The sequence below is a fragment of the Motacilla alba genome, chromosome 7 (genome assembly GCF_015832195.1).
Source record: "Motacilla alba alba isolate MOTALB_02 chromosome 7, Motacilla_alba_V1.0_pri, whole genome shotgun sequence".
NCBI classification, from domain to species: Eukaryota; Metazoa; Chordata; class Aves; order Passeriformes; family Motacillidae; genus Motacilla; species Motacilla alba.
This window is the reverse complement of record NC_052022.1, coordinates 31055181-31075362: the sequence shown is the minus strand read 5'-3', so window position 1 is coordinate 31075362 and position 20182 is coordinate 31055181. Positions and strand designations below refer to the sequence as shown.

Genomic DNA, 20182 nt, shown 5'->3' with positions numbered 1-20182 from the left:
CTTCTCTAAGTTTTGCTGTTTATCCACCAAATCTATTTCCTAACACAGGGCCACGCATTGTGTCCTGATAACATTTTATCTTTTATTGCAGGTCTCTTTAACTATTGAAAAAGCCTTGAAAAATAAAAACAAAACAAAACCACAAACCAGCATAAATTAAATATTGTATAAAGCTACCGAAGTGAACATATTTTCTACACATGGTTAGAAAACACATTAAATGTCTTAAGATGTGTATGCTGAATTATACCTTGTACAAGGAATGGTTTATAACATACATAAATACAGAATTTCCACAAACGGTTACATTGTCAATTTAGTTGTTTACAACCTCTCCTAACATTTAGTTCCAGCTTGCCTTGATTGTTAGGTCTTCATGAGAGCAAGGGAAATGGATTTGACAACAGGAACCAAGAGGTATTCATTTCAAAATACTGTGTTTGCCTTGAAAGATGTACCCAGAAATCAGGAGACTCGGTTCCAATCATTCCACTGAATCAAGTAATTTTGAACTTTGTTCTGCTAATATATTGGTTATTATGAGAAAAATGTCTTCTTTTTATATTTGAGAATGGACACAAATTTAGAGCATCAAATTGAAAATTGCACCCCTTTTTTTTATTGGCTCTTTAAGAGTTTTTCTGGATATGATTGCCTTGGAAAAATACCCTATAACTGAAAAAAAAAAACAAACTCAAAACCCAACCACAAAAAAACCCCACAGTGATCCACTCAGAAGCTGAAATATACGAAGCTTACTTAATAACATGTACTTATTGGTCATTATGATATCAAAAGTTACTGACAGTTTATATGTTTTCTGGAACTAGAAGTCAACTGTTCATTTTTTCCCAGGCTTTTACACATCTCATTGCTATCTAATCTAATGTCCTCAAACCCACTGTAAACACAGACTGATGCAAAGTAAACACTGAAGCCTCAGTATCAGATAAACAGAACATTGAAGATTCAAATTTTTCTCTACATATGTCTTCCCAACTTAATTTACAGCAAACTTTCTATATGTATCAATTTTCATGGGACTTTATAAACTTTACATAGTTTTCTTTGATGAAGTCTACAGTTTTCCTGACCATACAGAGGCTCTGATCATGCTTTCTCTAGATGGCAATTTGGAAAGAAAAGGAGGTGCTGTGTACAATTACAAAATATTTATTATTTAGTACAGAGGTCATGTAGAAAATATTTTTCACTTTTCCCAGAAAAATAAAAATGCTTTAAGACCAATGTCTTAACTTCTGTGAGAGCTTTTGTATGATATTTGTAAAATTTTTGTGCTTCTCTGCCATTAAGACTTCCACAAAAGAGAGGAGCATTAGTGGGAATTTTTGTAGACATGCAGAAAAAATTGTGTCTCAACATTGCTTCTTTGCTTCATTTTACAGACACTGGGGGACAAAAAAAAAAGCCTGTAAAGTGGTTTTAATGAACTAGGTGAAGGTACTGGAAGGGCATTTGATAAATAACTTTGAAGAGGAAGACAGTGGAGTGTTTTATAAGAAAGGAGATGTTTGGCCAGTTGAGGATTATAGTATTAGTGAAGACCAAAGTGATGAAGTGTGAAACCAAAAACTGAGGAGTTAAGACTAACTTTATGCCCAGATAATACTGTGGGTTTATCAAGGGAAGAAATAAATTTTTAAGCATAGTAAACAAAATAATCATTTCCTATTTGCTAGCAGAGACAGAAACTAATTTTGCAGATGCAATCTAGGGATCTAGTCACCTCGATTTTTTAATTCACTCAGAAAGTTCAGCCAGCAATAGTCTGAAATTTTCTAATTCAAAAATACAAGGGATATTTTTATTGAAAAGGCTGCAGGAAATGGTGGATTGGTAATATTATACTTTTTTTTTAAATCTGTTGCATTTCTCCTTGAATTATCTTAATAAAAAATACAAAACAGGACTGTTGAAGATGGAAATAAAAGTGCAGAATAATGAAGAGGGCAGAGGTGTAAAACTCAGCCCAAAATGGAAAAGACAGATGTGGCCAGGACCAAGGATCTGCAATCCAAACATTCCAGAGAAATGAGTAACATCTTTTGCAAACACTCCTCAACACAATTAGTCTTTAGTTGTGTGTATTCCAATCATCAGAGGGATTTTCAAAGCTGAGGAGACAAACATATTTCCATCTAAAGCAAATTCCTAACCTGCTTACACTGTGATTTTACTGCTCAGTGACTAATTAATCAACATATTAATTTTAGGCTTTCAAAGAAACTGGGGTCCGTTTATTGTAGAACATGCCTATGCCTATGCAGCACCAAGAATACCACTTTATCCAGGGGAGTTAGAATAATCCCTGAGTTTACACACATTATTTATACTCCTGACAAATTTATTGACAAATGTTGAAAAAACTGCACACCCTAGAAAAGGAATCTCTGGGCAGCATGTAGTCAATTTATTTGCCATAAATCAAAAATAAATTAAAAAAATCAAATCAGCTTTAAATAAACATGTGTCCTTCAAGAAGATCACATGGCAGACATGGCAGAAATTTGCTTACAAGGCTGGATTGGGAAAAGGTTGGCAGACAGATCAATACCTCTCTGCTTCTGCTGCAGCAACATCTGAAGTGGCTGCTCATTTTGTGGGTGGTTCTTTTGCTTTTCAAATTCTCATAGCTGTGACTCTGTCCAGGCTCTGTCCTTCCCCAAGTACACAGAGATTGGGGAAAGGATAGCTAGCAACTATGAAAATAACTTGGACATCCAAATATGCTTTCCAATGCAGTCATCTCATGAAATAGGCCAAACCTTGGGAAAGCAAGGGCAGTTTGTAATAAAATAAATTATGTAAAAACATACTTATTTCAAGTGCATTAAGTATAAAAATACTCTTCAAGGGGAAAAGACAAGTTACACCTTAAAGAAGTTGCACTTTTTTAAAAAAGGTTGGTTTGTGCCATTAATAAAGGAGTGAGATTTTGTTCCAGATATGGAATTATAGGTTCAGGAAGATGCAGATTATTTTTTTTTTAAATTCTAGTCCACATAAAATTATATTAAAAGACTCACATGATGTGCAGGAAAGTATAACAGTTATTGCCCTGTGAATTAAGAAAATAGGATTAGTCTGAAAGTCAAATATGTCATTTTACCATTCTAAAAATCAATGTAATTAAAAACTACTCATGATTTGCAAGGTCCTTTTATTAAGACAATTTTTTAAAGCTGCTCAAAATTCCCAAATCCCAAAGCTTCTGTTTGCACTAAGTGGTAAAGGGTAAAGGTGAAGTGCATGAAGCATATTTGTTCTAGGGTTATCTCGTTCCAGAGGGCATTCTGGAGCACAGATGCATCAGTCCTTATATTAACTTATTTCAGACAGAATACATTTTATTTATCAACGTGCCAAAATGTCTTGACTCCGGTTCAGCTCCATGGGTGGAGGTTGTCATGTGTAAAGAAAATATGCTGTTCTGTTGTTGCTGGCTTTGCCTGATGAGTTTGGAGGCAGCAGACAGGAGCAGAGCTCCTCCAGCACGCTCCCACAGAGGCACTGATGGAGCAGAAAGCTCCAGGAGGGCTGGCAGGGCTGAGGTGTCAGCCTTTCTGCATTTCTGCTCTGTCCTCGTGTGATCTGATGTTCCAGTTTTCTCCATTCACAGAGTCCGTGGCTCAATGTCAACCTCTTGCCTGCAATACTGCTTGGTCTGGTTCCTCCCAAAACCCAAGTCTCTCAGAATCCCTGCATGCCTTGTACTGCTCACTCCAACAACACCCATCCCACACACCTTGAGAGTTCCCCCTTGAACAGCTGACACTGTAAGTTTTTAGTTACCTGTCTAGATTGGTGATTGTTTTGGTGGTTTAAGATTAGTTCTGTTTGAAGGGAGACCAAAAATTGCCCAGTTAACAGAGGTTAGATAGTGACCCATGGCAGACAAACATACTTTCATAGAAATAGAGCTGGCTAAAGATAAAGATCACTGGTGAAAATATCCAAAATATTTGTAATAATGTGCAAAGGAACAATTTACAACACTTATTATACAATATCACATGTGTGCAGACCATTTTACAGGACATCTGGCTTAAAAATTGAGGGGTCTGTAAAAGCACAAGTGTTTCTTACATCTGAAATTAATGCTAAAAGCATGAAACTCGAGTAGTTAATTTAAATTTGACATAATTGTCAAAGCAAAACAAAAAGAGAAATACTGTCAACCCTTTGGGGCAAAGTTCTCTGTTTATGCCTCAAACCTACTTGCAGTGAAATTGCAGCACACAAAGAAGCACCGATTTAGCTTTCCTTAAATTTTTATTGTGTTAAGTAGTTTACAACTAAATCATTAGTGTGATGACTGTGAAGCTCAGAAATGTTAAAAGAGCAAGCAGCTTCTAGCTCTTGATTCCCTGAAGATAACTGAGGGCCTGCAGGGTCAGCCAAGTAGTGGAAGCAGTGTCCTGCTTGTGTCTTGCTGGCTGGCTGTAGGGCTGCTTTATGGCTCCCTGGGGACAGGGGTGAGGGCTTTGGAGAGCAGGCTCTTCAGCTGTCACAGGTCTGAATAGCTCCTCTTCAGTCTCATTGTTGGGGTTTTCCTTTTGTCCAACTGAACTCCAGATGGTCCCAGTGCTCTTAGTTAACCAAATGATGTTAAGTGGAATGAAAACTAGATCAGCAGCTCTAAAAAAAAGAGAAAACAGCAGGTAAAAATGGCAGGTAGATACACCATCCAGGAGCCTTGAGATCTGCAGGCGCTCACAGATTCCTCTTGTAAATAAGACAATATGCATTGTCCTATTTCAACCTCATAGTAGCTGTTCTCTCCAGACAAAATGATAGTAATTTTTAAAAAATCTTATCTTTTGTGATCATCGAGGCACAGTTCAGATGCATTTGAGCCTGGATTCCCAAGGAGATCAAGCCAGCCTAGATATGGTTAGTGTAACTCTTGGGAAATCAAAAGTACTTCAATGATAAGGAGTGTGGGAAGTGTCTTTGTATTGGCATGATGAAGTTGTGATGTTCCTTCAGTGTTTAACCTATTCAAGTGTCTGACTTACGTGTTAATGACTAACATTGTTTCCCACACCCATTGCTGAAGTGGTAGAAATAACTCTACAGTGAAAGAATTTTTCATATGCAATTTTTGCCTGACACTTTCACAGAAATAGAAAATTGAGAAAAAATTCTTGCTTGTTTATGCTTTCTTTCCACTACTCAGTTTGTTAAAAAGACCTTGGTTTGTCTATAAATATGTTTCCTATCTATTTTAACACTTGCATAATGAGCATCTATGTGTTTTGGAATTCTGATTTATTTTAAACAGAATCTTCAAAGTTTCCTTTCTGTTTGAAACATATCAGAATACTATACTCCAATATCAGTTCCAGAAAGAGCCAGATGCAGAAATGTCTGGGAAGGATTAATATTTTTTTTCTCTTTAGAGGGGTCATTAGCTCTGCATGAACAGATTAAAGATTCCTTGCTCATTGTATTCCAAAATAGAAAAGCACTGGGTCCAAAGAAAAAGTAGTGCACATTGTTAGATTGATAACTGTAAGTTATTCAAGGTCAAATTCTCTGAATTCTTATGGTTTGAATTATTTTTTACTCTTTGCTTAGCAGAAATTGCAGTCCACCCTTCTTGCGTACTTTCACGGATACCATATTAAAAGCATCTTATGAATATTTATGTATAGCTGCTGACAGTTTTGTAGCTTTTCAAAGGTACTGATGAGGTGAATTTTTGTGAAGGTCATTTGTTTGAAAACAGTGTTTCAGTAAGGGTTTAAAGATGAGCTCGGAAAAGACACCTTATTGCAACTTTGAAAAGGTTTTTAAAAAAATTAATACAAAAAACCCATTCTTCCCCCCGCCCATGTTAGCGTATAGGAAATGTTTGGTTTAAATATATGTTGTTTTTTCACCTGCATGACATTTTATTCTCAAGTTAATGAAAACATAATATGACCAAAATCCATTGCTGAAATTTTGCATGCTCTATGTTCATCCATCTTTATTAGAAGTCTAAGGTAATATTCACAAATACACTAAAATGATGGTGCCATTAATTTGCCCTGAACACACACTTCTTGTACTAGTGTTTTCTTTCTATCACAATATCATCTACACTGAGGGGTCAGGAAACTCAGGCTTTCCTGACATAATTTGGGAGCCTTTATTATAAATGGAGGTCCTGACACTCAAAACCTTTTGGTGATACCATCACATGGCACCACTTTTTATTTCATACACCATAAGTGTTTCAAATTCTCAGCAAATATATTGTGCAGCTTTCATTCTCTTGATGTTTCTTGAGGATGTACACCCTTGCTCTTTGTTTTGTTAAAGAGCATGATACCTGTGGCAGCCAGGTGTGGTGGGGGGGTATCTGCTTCAACAGCAGCTGCTTACACAGAAAGCAGCTCTGACTTTGAGGATAGTGAGGATCTATCCTAATAGAAGTTCATAAACCTTTCCATGATCTTCTCTTGTCCTTAATTTTAACAGTGGCATGCCACACACAGGCTTTTCACCATTTTACAACAGGAGGTGGCTATTAAATATTACAAACTATATCATGTGACAACCTGTTGCAACATGTGGCAAATTAGGTGCTTCTTTTCCCACTAAAGTTTCAAGGTGCTGCTGTGCATTCCTGCGCTGGCACAGCAGCACTCAGCTCCCAGAGCTGGGCAGTGCTCGCCTCTGCCTGCAAAGAGTGTGCAAGAGGGAGCTGCAGGGCTATTCAAAGGAAAGGATCTTTTATTCTCTTTTGCAATGTGGAACCAAGTAAATACTCTTGTCAGTATGTTTTTCATACTTAATAACCTACAGGGCTCCTGGTTTGTATCACACCCAGGCTAACGTGCACGCACACACCTGCAGAAGGCTACTGTAAAACTTTACCCTCAGGTCGCCCCAGGCTAAAAGCATTAGAACAGACACTGATGGAAAGCATCATGCATATTTGGCTTTTTGTGTTGTTTCCCCAGAACAGTCTTTGCAAATCATGAAAACAGAAGGAATTGCACTTACTGAGAAGAACAGGCATGGGGCAGAAAGTTTTTTATCATTTGTATTGATATTTTTTGTATCAGTTAGTAAAATTGGTAGGTTTATTGATGTATTTTGTACTGCAATGCCCAATTTAACTTGGAACGTGAACCTCAACAGCAGTGCAGTTCTTTGCAGCTTGTGCACGTGCAAGATTTTAGAACTGTTAATCATTATAAGAATATTGATTAAATACATCCTCAGAAATTTGTTCTATGCTGCGCCTGTATTTAAGAAATGCCTTTTTCTTCCTTCAGAAGTTCAGCCAAAAGTATAGAAGAGCTGAATCTGGGGATCTGCACTACCTGAACAGGGGTAGAGCACTAAACAATTTGCTGTGTAATACTGCAGAATGTTGTACTGTTTCATTCCCTGGTGGTTCAATTCTCTTTACAAAAGTACCAAGAGTTTGATGGGAATGCCAGTTATATTTCTGAAGAATAATGGTGAGTGTCATCTCGCTGGTGAGGATAGAGTTTGACAATCTCCATAAACTGTAATTCACTAAATGTGGCACTGGATCAGGACCAGTGCTCATGCTCATTCTGCTCATGTATGTATTTTTAGAAAATACTCTCTCATCCTTATGTTGTAGTTTCCTGCTTGATTAACAGAAGGATGGCACTTGATAAAGTTCTCAGACCTCTATAGATGGTAAATGTGTGAAGTAGTTAGCTATTTTAAATTTCATTGCTCTTCCAAAGGAAAATCATTCCTTTCTGAGTGGTTAAAATGGTCATGGGTGATACCTTGGGAGCTGGAAAATTCATGCTATGCAGTGGTTTAGTCCAAAATGGCAAAACATGGAGACACGCAGGAAGGCAGCTTATGGGAAACATAGTACAATAACAACCCTGACCTCCTGGCCTCTAGAAATTAGGAAGTGCAATTCCTAAATCAAAACCAGCACCAGAAGTTCTGGGAATGGAAACAGGCTTAATTCTCTGTAGTGCAAAGAAACCAAGAACCCTGTAACAAAGGGTCAGACTTTCAGTCCTGTGTCCGTGTCCTCTTGTTTCGTGCATTCCCAAGAGCTGTGTGTTCTCCTGGCCTTGGGAACAAGCAGAAGCCAGTGGGGGAGATGCAGGGTGGGTGGCAGGGGACTGGCACTCTTTCCATGATAGTGGGATGCAGAGTTGCCCTGTAGAAGGGGAATTTGTGTATTCCTCTCTTTCCACCAGGGGATCTCTTTGCAATGAAGACTCAGTTTCTCTCCTGTGATGCCAACTGAACTGGCTGAATGCTGCCACTGCTGTAAACTCCAGGAAAGAGTCACCCACACCAGATCTCTAACCTTGCAATAGTTACTCATCGGGAATAGTGGCATTCACCAAGAGATTCTTTCTACTGCTCCTTCTTTTTGTTTTCTTCATGCAGGATTTCCTCACTGGTGTGGGCCCTGGAGCTTGACTGATCTCTAGCAAGAGTTTGGTGGAGTATCCCTTCGCGGACAGGGGTTCAGCTGGTCTGGGAAGGTGGGATGGAATGTGTCTTCATTTAAGGCATGCTCTCAATTCTTTGCTCTCAAAATCATGACTGCAGTATTCTTCTGTAATCACAATGCTGGCCTAATAGTGCTGTTTTTCATTGTAATCATAGCAGCCTATTCACTGTTCACAGCCATTTGAAAAAAAAATATATTTAATACCATTCAAATAAGGATTTAATTAATTGGAGGAGGCACTTTTCTAAATTTTCCATGTGTGTAGAAAATGTGCTGGGAAGAATACATTCTTATATTAGAAGTAAGAAGATTTCACACCCCAAAGCTGTTTATTGGAAAAAAATATATATATTGTTCCAATTAAAAAGCATGTTTCTCCTGTTATATTTATTTCTATTTTCCATGAGACACAATTTTTAGGAAAGGAGATAGAAAACATTCCTTGTCTTTAAGAAACAAAGATCAAGTGGCTCTTGAATGAGGCATAACAATTTTCTGATTCACAGAAAAGTTTGAATCCAATTTACAGAAGAGTTTCAAGTAAAAATTTAAAAATAATGATGTTATTACCACTCTTCATGGCACAGAGTCTGCAGGGATGAAAATGAGCAAATGTTTGGTATTTTCATTTGGTTCTCCAGATTATTCTTCTAAACTATTGAACTTGGTCACCAGAGCCTACCACAACTTGCTTGTTACTACTTTGGTGGCAGGGGTGGGTGTGAGGTTGTGGTATTTTTTTACTCAGTGTATCCAAGAAAACATTTCCCCCCCTTTCCTATCATAGCCCAGAAAGTTGTACTGACATACAGTTGATCTGTTTGAAGTAGGGTTTTGTGTTCTGTAATATTAAGATAAAACCTGCAAGCCCATATAAAGCTTAACCATAAAATCAGTTCAAATCAGTAGCATAGCTACATACCTATTTATATTTCTTTAATATCTTCTTTATATGCCTTTATACTTGATATTGTTGGTGTAGACTTTGAAACTTTCGAATAGCAGGTGGTGATGTAATCTTCTTAGGACGGGATTCATCTTGAAAGGAAAGATGTTTTAAAAGCTGCCTTTGAAAAGCAGAGCAGGTGAACCCACATATCTAAATTAGGGTCCCAAGTTGTTGCCCCATGCATGACATGAATTCATAAGTGACACCAGTTTCCAACAGCAGAGGTATAGCGGTCTCTGTGACAGGATACTGGAGTTAACAGCAGAGAAAAGAATGTGAGAAGGTCACAGATCAGAAAAAAATCCCATAAAATACACGCCGAGAGAATCCTCACAGTCAGCCCTCTGGGCTGTCCACCCACCAGTGTGAGCAGCAACAGGGCTGGCCCCAGTGTGGTACACTTCCCCTCTTTCCAGAAAAGCAGCTGGATGCTGTTGCTCCTTTCTAGGAAATCAGTGTGCACTTTGGGACATGTGGAACACTTACAGTCCAGCAGAGAACGTCATACCTGCCTCATACCATTAAAACTATTCCTGAAGACTGCTATTTCTTTTCTTTTTTTCAAATTGGGACTTAATTTTTAGTGGAAGACTCTTGTATTGCAATGGTCTCTGACCCTCTACATTTCCAGTGGCCTTCATTTAGAAAAGGTTGTGTTTTTTTCAAGATTTCCTTTTTTTTTTTTTTTTTTTTTTTTTTTTTTTGCTTCCCAGCCCATTAATATTGAACAGATCAAGAGTTAAAACACTTAATCCTGTGTTCTTCTCTTCTCTGTTTTTTCTAATGGATGAGTCATAGTACGGATGGCCTTTTGTTATTCCTTAGTAAATTCAAACAAGATTATTTATTCCCTCATTAGAAAAACAATAAATCAGCAAACAGAAAAATGTGAAACAATGATTTTTAAAAGATATTTGCCATTTCTTAAAGTTATTTATTTGGTTTTTGGTTGTGGGCTTGTTTTTGTTTTTTTTTTATTTAAAAGGGATGACCAAAAAAAGTACTCCTAAAATCTTCTGGATTGCCATTGCTGAAGCCTGAAGCCTGGAACCTTTTTGTGGTGAGGTACCATAGGAGCCAATAGCTGAAGTACAATAAACCTGGGCACTTCTGGGACCCACATGAGCTCTCTGGAGCAATGGTGATTTGAGCAGAGTCAACAAGAGGGAGTGATTGGCATGATGTACCTCCACTTTCTACACCACCCTCAAGGTCAAAAGGGTATCCTGCTTTTTATGATAATTCATTCTTGGACTGTTCTTCTGATGAATTTAACACATTTTTTGTTACTTAGAGTTATATTGAAATACTATTTCTTTTGTGATTGTATAAAATTAACCATACACACAAATTCAGAACCAAGTTTATTCTTAAATTTATAAATATTTTCTGCCATCATATATTATCTTGATGTCCAACAACCATAAGCTGCAGAGAACAAAAGCCCTTATGAGACACTCTCCTGACAGAAAGTCTTGTAGCTGTTTCATCAAATACTTCCTTAGATTCATAGGACCGTGCTATTTCTTTAAGAAGTGCAGATCTGGGGTTTTTTCCAGTTGCCAAGTGGAAATCTGGATTAGAGATGAGAAGAAAGGATTCCTTTCAAAATAATTTTGACACCTCGGTGAAAAGGAGGAGCATCCTCACAAAGGCGTGGAGCCAGAGGTCTGGATTAACGGGTTCCGTCCCTGGCGACAGGAGAAGGTGTGTGTCCAGTTTGGAGAAACCCCGCCCTGGCCATGGATGTCAAATTCCCCAGCACTCGGTACACCCAGAGGTCATTAAACTGCTTTGGCTTCTGTCCCTCCTGCTGGGAAGAGAAAATGCTGTGGGTGCTGTCTCTGCTTCACCCGTATGCAGTCACAATGTTGGCTCTGCCTTAAGAGCCTTCACAGCTGTGCTGTAACACAGTTAGTTCCCAACATGACTCAGATGAAGGATTTTATTTAATCTGCACAGGACTTCGGAAAAAAAAGAGAATTTTAGTTTGTGGAAACCTTGAGAATGTGCAAAGCTGAAAAAAGAGCACATGAGAACAAGAGGCGGGTCTCAAACTTGATTTCCCATTGTCTTAGGATAAAATTTCAGTGAAATTGGAAAGATGGGAGAAGAATGAAACCATTTCATTGCTTTGGCTGCCTTCATTCCTGTAATAGTCCATTAGGGCATCAGTCATAGTTTGCATTGCTTCTAGCTCACAAACAGAAATGGTTGAGAAGTATGTGGCTGTGTTTTGGGGTGTTCTTCGTTTAGTGGCTCTAGACTTAGTTTTTCTTGTAGGTTCTTTCCCCCACTGTGCTTTCTGTCACTATTTGCACTATTCACAGTGCTTTATTTATGTGAAACTGTACACTCCTTTTAAAATTTGGAGATTCTTTACTATCATTAAAATCCACCCCCCCCCAAAACAAACAAACAAACAAACAAAAAAAACAAAAAAAAACTTGTCTTGTTGCTGGCATAGGAGTAACTGCAATGGCAAAATTTGAAGATTCTTAGTTCAGATTAAGCTCTCAAAAACAAGGAATATTTACCGATTCTACAGAACTTTGAGAACTTTTAAAGCAACACTTAGGCAGGGTGGACAAGAGGTCACTTGATAAATATGTAAAAGCAAATCTTTTGTGTTTCTTTGGCAGAATGTCACTAACCACAATACTCAAACAGGCACAAGGAATCCCAGATTGCATGAATATTCCAGCATCTGGTGGAGAGGTAGCCAACAGTTTCGATCTACACATCTTTTATGGTATCTACCATAGAGCACAAATACATTCAATGTCTTTTACATGCAGTTGTTTCAGGTTCCTCCATCAAAGGTGCACCAATTTTGATATGAGTTCCAGATGCCTAGATATTGCATCCCTAGGAAGATGAGTATTAAAGAAGAGCTACCTACTAAATAATCAAAAATTTCCTGCAAGACTCAAGAACCTGTTTTTTAGGCGGGTTGTTTCTGTGCAGAGGATGTGTAAAGGAAGATTTTGAACACAAAATGTGCAGAGGATGTTCAAGGAATGTTGCTGTGCCACAGCCTCCTCAGGCCATGTAAGTAAAATGGTGAATGCCACTCCAAAGGAATTGACTTGTGACAGTAAGTGGCAATTGCCAGAGAGTTTTACACTAGAGTTATGAAATCAATTCTGCAGCCACTATTATGTGAAGGCAACACTGATGAGGAATTTTTATGTAGCTAAGCATGGATGTGCATTGTTCCTTGAACCACAGCAAATACACTGAGGAACCCAAGGAAGGGTTATTGTTTTTATGGGATGTAATCTTCAAGAGATATGGTTTGTGCTTCTATGCAGAAACCCCAGGATTCATTTCTGTACAAATTCAAGCAGATATGTTGTTTCTCCCATGCCTATGGCAAGTAGTAGGTGTTATGGATAAATTTGGGTTCATAATCTAGCTATAGAGTAGCATAATATTTAAGGTGGACAATCCAGAAAAGTTAGAATTTAAATTTTACTCAGACAAGTGTTGTACCAATTGTAGTGTAAAAACTGAAGTGTTGTAGTGTAAAAACTGAAGGGAGCATTAGTGAAAATAAGGGAGCCACCAAGGGTGTTCTTTTTTAAAAAGCTTAGATTTAAGAAATTTAGAGAAATGTTTATTGTTGTCAAACAGGCTAAAAAGTTTGCAGAACTCAATGTGAAAGTGTCTTTAAGTCAAAGACCTTGAATGAATTATATTTTTCCTCAAATGTGAACACTTGCCAAGTAACAGTTATTAGGCCTCATTAAAATTAAACAGTCACTGTGGCAAACACATAGATATTGTTATAGAAAATTGGCCTGCATGTGATCTTAATAACAGTTCATTCAGTTTCATTCTCTTTCCATAGCTGAGAATGGTTTTTATCCAGGGTTTGATCTGTTTTTACATTTCTATTGAAGAGAGACAAACAAACCCAGGTTCTTGGATTTATTTCTTGTTCTATCTTATGTTCTGAGCGTAACTCCAGAAGAGGAGAAAATCTTATAGGCCCTGGCATAAAAATGGGAAGGCTGTTGTATTATATTCTAGGATGGCTCAGCAGGAGTTGATTATCTGTTTGTTGATTGTGGCTACTTGAATGCTATAAACCAAATAACCTAACCTGTTAAGTGATATAATCCTGGATATGAAAACCCAAACCTGCAGGAAATAGTTCAGCCAATGCAACAGAGACATGCCAGGATGGCATGGAGCCATCAGCCAATGCACAAAGTATTGGGAGATTCAGGGGGGAAAACGTGGTGTGTAATTCCTTTGGAATGTATCAAGGCATTCATACCTTATAAACATTTAAGATGCAAAAGAAATGCTCAGGATATGTTAAAAGTGACATCAAATTATTTAAGACCTCTTCACACTTGCTTCAACCTGCTCTACCTCAGGTGACCCCAGCAGAAGAGGGTGTTTCAGTTTAGGTGCAAATTTATTTCAGACAAATAGGTTTTGCAATGAGATCCAATACCTACTAGGTTAAACTTCAGGCTGTTCTTATTTTGTGATGCACACAGGAATATGGGCCCCTTTTTTTGGATGACAGTTCACAGCACCCACGAATCATTGAGAGGAGGGATGGTTCCCTGGGTCACTGTAATCTCAGCAGCACTTGAGAACAAATGAATGAGCACTTCTGCAGGACATGACCTAGATCAGATTGATTGACTGAGAGCAGCAATTGGTTTGATCATTGTTTGAGCAGAGATGTCCACTGTGGCAGCTTTCTGCATTCACTTTGGGGTCTTTTAAGGCTACATTACCAGCAAAATTAGATTCATAACAAAACCTGCTCAAACCATCTGATTTGGAAAACAAGTTTGTGTGTGCTGATCTTATTCTCAGTGAAGTTTTGTGTGGAATAAAGAAACAACTAGGTTTAAAAGGCATTAGTAGTTTCAAGATTTTTCTTTTTTTTTTTTTTTTTTTGTCCTCTCTACCTTCTTATTTGAGGAGCAAACAGACAAAAAAAATGTTCTGCATTCCTTTAAAATGTTGTAATGATGGCATCAAACTGAATTACTTGAAAAGATATAGTTTGAGAGAATGATGCTTGTGATCTGCAATCTCGTTCTCTTCATAATGTTTTTTAATGTTTGCTTTCTCCCCAGGTAACACAAAATCACGTTGTGAGGTGGAAATGGTGAGAAAAGCCCTGGAACAGAAGTGCGATTTTCAGACCTTCCTTTCATTAACTCTGATTGCTCATTAGCAGAAATACCCAGGTTTGCTCCTCCACTTCTGGGATTCTTTCAGTCTGTGCAGCTACACCTCCACTTACCTTTTATCTTTGTTAGGGAGCACTAAGAACTAAAAATCCTCTTTGGGTTTTACCCATTGACTCATAATTAACATGAAAAAATGCTTTACCCCGTGTGCTTTGGCATGGGGCTTTTTTTTTCACGTGCATATATGTCACATAGAGTGCACACTAACTGTTCATATACAGTGTCAGCATGCATTTCGTACGCACACAAAAGTTCCAGATGTGCTGTGTATCTTGTTTAGTTGATTTTAGTCTTCTGTAAAGCCAAGAGAAATATTAATCATTCATTTACTGTTAGGGGATGGGTCTTCTTCTCATGTTTCAGTAAAGGGGGTGGAAAAGAAAAGTAAGCCAATTTTTTTCCTATTTAAGGCCAAAGCTGAGGAATGCTTGTGGCTGAGTTCTGTACATGGCCCGGTGCTGGAAGGGCAGGGAACAACCGATGTTGCTATTTTGAACAGATTTTTTTCTTCCCCCCCCATTTTTATTTTTGCACAGAGAGTCTCATGTCTAATATTTAGACATGATGAGCTCCGTGCAAAAAGTAACTTTGCTCATTCTTGCCGTGTTTCAACCCTCAGTTATTTTGGCACAACAAGTCGGTGAGTAATTCAAGCTTCTTATGATTTCATGTTTTTCTTTTATTTTTATTTTTACCAATAATTTTAATAGGTTGTCAGAAGTGTGTATGCACAAATCTCACCAGAACACTTTTCCTGCACTAATTCAGCAGTCAGATGTTTAATGGTGAAGCTGAAAGCTGCAGGGATTTGCAGTATCATCCCAAAGGTTTTTCTTTGCTTTGCTTTCTTTAAAGTTAGAAGGACTGTACAGTGCTCTCTGCCTTGGCTGCATTTGTTCTTGTTCTTACTTGTTTTCCTGCAACAGACACCGAGGAGATTCTAAGCTATTTCTTTTAACACTTGGAATAACATTATAACTGTTAGCTCCGTTCTGACTGGAAGCTCTTTTTCACAAGGAATAAGTCTTTGCTTCCAGCTATTTTATTTGGAGTTCTCCTTTGTACTTGTTTGTCTTACACTGGCAGCATGGGGGTTTCTTTCAACAATCTGCATGCAGAAAAAAAAGCCTTAAAATTCTGAATGGTTTTGTTGAAGGAGTTTTTAAGAGTGATATATGAAAATATGTCAGCTTACAGAATTTTTACTTTGGCATAGAACAGGAGGGTAAATTAATTGCCTCAGCTGCAATAGCTTGAATCAGGCATCTGCAGGCTGTTTCAGTCCTTCACGAGACTGATTAGCAGTTGATGGTATGTGTAATTCCATGTGAGTGTGTGTGTGCATGTTTACAGAGAGCAAGAGCACCAAAAACCAACTGAACATGGAATTCAGAGGGGAGAAAAGTACTTAGTATACAAGAATTCAACCTAGAGTGAAGATAAGTGTGGTATGAGTATTTAAGTTAAACAGATGACATTCCACAAGTGCAGCTGACCTTTTTTGGATGTGCTCAGTTCCTGCTTGCCAGATATTGTAAACCAGTCCTTCCTTAAGATAAAACCCTTTTCTCTCCCATAACTATGAAAGATCAGCAATTTATTTATTCCTACAGAGAGGCAAGGAATAACCTTACAATTAACTCGATAAGCAGCAGCCAAAGAAATTGTAGTGTTGTTAAGGAAAGCCAAATGCCTTTAAAATCACACCCTACACTAATTACTGGAGCCAGTTCATGGCAAGCCCATCTGTCTCACCATACCTGGACAGGGACCTCTGCCGAGCGGTGAGTGAGTCCACCAGGAGCAGTCTGTTGGCACTGGAGCACTTGGAGCTCAGGAGGATCTGTGCATGAGCAAAGCAGGCAGCAGCCTCTGCAGCACCAGCCCCCCTCACCTAGCACAGACACAGGCTAAGCCTTAGTGTCTATGAAAAAAACTCCCAACCAACGCATATATTCTGTAGAGAGTAAACGGAATTTACAGTGAACTGATCCTTTTCTGTTTCTACCTTGCCGTATAGAAACTTTCTCTCCAATAATCTTCAGTAAAGATTATAAAATGCAGTGATTATAAAATTTGAGCAAATGTGTGCTGTGAGTTTCCTCTGCTTACAGCAGCAGACAATATATATAGTTCATATTTAAAATGCAGTGTTCTTTTATATACCTGTGTCTATCATCAGAGGGATAAGCACTAAGAGACAATCCAATATAAAGAGAAGGAGCAGCAATTTTATTTCTCTCCATAAACCAACCCCTTCTGGGTGCCAGGTCTCCTTCCCTCACTCTAGTCATATCCCTGGACATTTCTGAGGTGCAACATATATTTGACTCAAGAAATGGTAAATTTTGGGTAGAAGAACAATACACAAATGAAGTGTGAATGAGTATTTTCATTTCTCTGCCACATTCCTGTTTCATGGTGTTGTAACATTTCCTTACTGGGCTAACTTCCATACTATTTACAGGGATGAGGTTACACAGAGAGACTGATAAATCACTAGTTGTCCCTTAAAAATTGAATGCTCTCCTCACTTTAGAATGTTTCTTTGTACATATTTGAATATGCTTTTCTCACAGAAAATAATAATTGAAGGAGTTGATTATTCATATCACTAATTCATGTGCAGGGCAGGGAATGGACTGGGACACCAAATTTTCCACAACTGAAAAGAGAATTTCCAGACATGCTGAAATGCTCTCTCTTGTCAAGAAAAATGTTTATATGGTTAGTATCAAATGTAAGTCAATATAAAATTTTCCTTAGGAAAGCCTGCCAGGAGACAAGGCTTGGCAAGATATTAAGGAAACTGCTCAGTATACACTGAGTTTAGGGTAGTCAGATGTACCCCTGGGCTATGTGTTTCTTTGTCTTGCTGTAATAGCTTGGAATGGAGATTTGAGTACAGCCTCAGGCTAAATCTCTCCCAGAGCTTGGGATCTGGATACTATGCAGCAAGGAGTATTCTGTGAACTCAAAAGCTGTGTCCTAGTAACCCACCAGCAGGTTTTTAGCCTGGAGGTGAAATCACCTTGACACAATCCAGGTTTTCTGATGTGTGTCAGGGCTTTCCAGCCCTGCCCATGTCCAAGATAAGATGCCCCCGATGGCTGACAGGACGTGAAGCCAGGACTTCGGGACGCAACAGATGATTCAGCATCCAGCAATGTACATTGGGTTCCACCCTTTGAAGGCACCTTTACATCCTGCATATTAAACTACTCAGAAGTGTAAGATTTTAGAATGCTTCTTTAGGAAAGAAATCCATTCTCCACCCAAGTTGTGAAAGTATTTGCTGAGCCTCGCAGCCTGCATTAATCCCATTTATCTTGAGTTTGTGGAGGCAATCGTGACAGCTACTTCCAGAAGACAGAATAAGTTTTAGCTAGCCAGACTGGAGGTATTTGGCAGTTTCCACTGCCTACAAAGGAAGCACATCCACAGTGCCCTCACATCAGTGCCAAAAGGGAAGTCAGATGGATTTGGGCCTGTCTCAGCTGCATCTGTGATGCACCTCAGGGAGCCAGAGCAGGACACTTCTTGTAGGTATGCCCCAGTCCTTGAGGAACTTCGCTGAGGTCATTAGGAAAACTCTACTGCTGTGAAAGCGGTGGGACAGCAATGCCAGAAACCCTTCAGTATTATTCCAAGTAATTTTTTGCTCTAAGGTAATTTAGTGTTTTCCTTGTAATGCAAGTATTATCTTGGATGTTTGGTCAGGAAACGCATTTCTGAGGTAATGGCTGAATGCTAAAATCTCTCTGACAAGACTTATTGACCTTTCCTACTACTTTCAGTTGCAAATTGCAGTTTTAAAATGATATATAACCATTACATGTAGGTTTCAGGAGGCAGCATGCAAATCAAATGACTTTTCCTGCTGAGCACCCATTTCTGATCCCAGAGAAAAGAATGATATTTTAGGAAAACTTGTAAACAGCTGATTTGGCCATTTTGCTTTCTTTTTTTATTAACTGGGAAGGGTTGGATAGCATGTGAAGTGGATGGGTACTGTACAGATGTAGTTTATTTGTGAGACTGCCAGACTGTCATGTTTAGCAGTTAGCTGTATGGAACACTGCACACATGTGCTCTTTGTTGATAAATTTCCAATTTAAGGGTAATGCTAACAACAGAACTATCTCTCCTCAAAGGTTTTGTTAACTCAGAAAGGTTTCCCTCCAGAATTTTGACAGTGAAACCAGATGATGCACTTCTGTGTGCCAAGAGATAATTAACCATCATAAGTAACCTGGACTATGCAAAGTAATGAAATATCTGAGGTCTACTCCTCTTCTTCCATTTTTCCTAGCTATTTTTTACCAAGAATATAGCAGACAAGGTTATGCTTAGGAAAATTGAAACATTCCTTTCTGGTCTGGAAAAATCATGCTAAATGAAAGCCTGGGGAATCCACCCCCTCCAAACATTATATATATGTTCTTGGAAATATGACAAATTTCATAAACACATTTTATATCACACACCCCTGGAACACATTAGCCTTAGGAAAATGAGACTATTATATAACCCTTTCATTATTTTCCAGATTTGTTTTTGACTTGAGACCAAATAACCAAATCTACACAGACTGATTTTTCTGAAAGAGGAGGTGGAGCTGGAAACATCCACTGCTTTATTACAGGGGGAAGAGGCAGAGGTAGAAGGGTGTTGTTTCTGGCACAAACCTCACTGTTGATGCCTCGGTCAGAGTCATTACGTTTGCTCTCCTCTTAGTGCTGCAGATTACAAGCAGATCCTATTTCCTCTTCCAGCTCCTGCCAAAGTGTTGAGGTTGGAAATAAGCAGCCAGGTGTCATTTGCAAACTCTGCTGATGCCAGCCTTACACAACAGCTGGGGGAGAGTTGTAATTTACGCTTCTCAAAAAAAAAAAAAAATTACCATCACTTTTTTTGTTCTACAGGCTGGCTGAGAAACCAGACTGACACTGTTCCCTAATTCATTATGTGCTAGTGTTGTTCATACTTTGTTTTAATCAGAAATCTGCAGAAAATGGGACATACCTGCCCTCATAATTGGGGCAGCATACTGAGGGTTGGTAATGGAGGCGATGCAGGGCAGCATTTAGCACTTGGGGTTAAAAGTAACCTCTCCAGAGTTGAAAGGTTCAGCCTGCCAGGAAGGGCAAACCATAACCAAGTGCACTTCCCCAGGCTAGCAGGCACCTGGAGCACTGTATCACTCTTGATGTTTCTGTGGTAGGTTCCTAGTCTGCTGAAGAGCACAAGCCATGGCTGCTGTAAGAGTTGCAAGATTTATTTTGTTGGTTTGGAGTAATAACTTGTCAAAGCTCACAGAATTAGATATAAGTTCAATGGTCATACCATAAATACTCCAGATTATGCTGTCCTTTAGTCATGCTTGTTTGAGAAACTGGGCAAAAGATCTCAGTTAAGAAAAGGGGAATTGTTGGCAATGGCAAAAATATGTTGTTAACAAACAGGGGGTTTTATGGTCCTAAAGTAACTGGATTAGAGTCCCACACCATTGCAGTTTGATATGATGGA

General features: G+C 38.6%; 1 protein-coding gene across 1 annotated transcript in view; it reads left to right on the top strand.

The window, feature by feature from the left end:
• The first annotated feature begins 15062 nt into the window (after positions 1–15062).
• The window catches only part of COL3A1 (collagen type III alpha 1 chain), a 49024-nt gene continuing 43904 nt past the window's right edge, over positions 15063–20182 (top strand). The window contains exon 1 of the mRNA XM_038142845.1: positions 15063–15293. Within this exon, the coding sequence (XP_037998773.1) occupies positions 15215–15293 (79 nt within the window). The 5' untranslated portion in view covers positions 15063–15214. The remainder of the gene's footprint in view (positions 15294–20182) is intronic.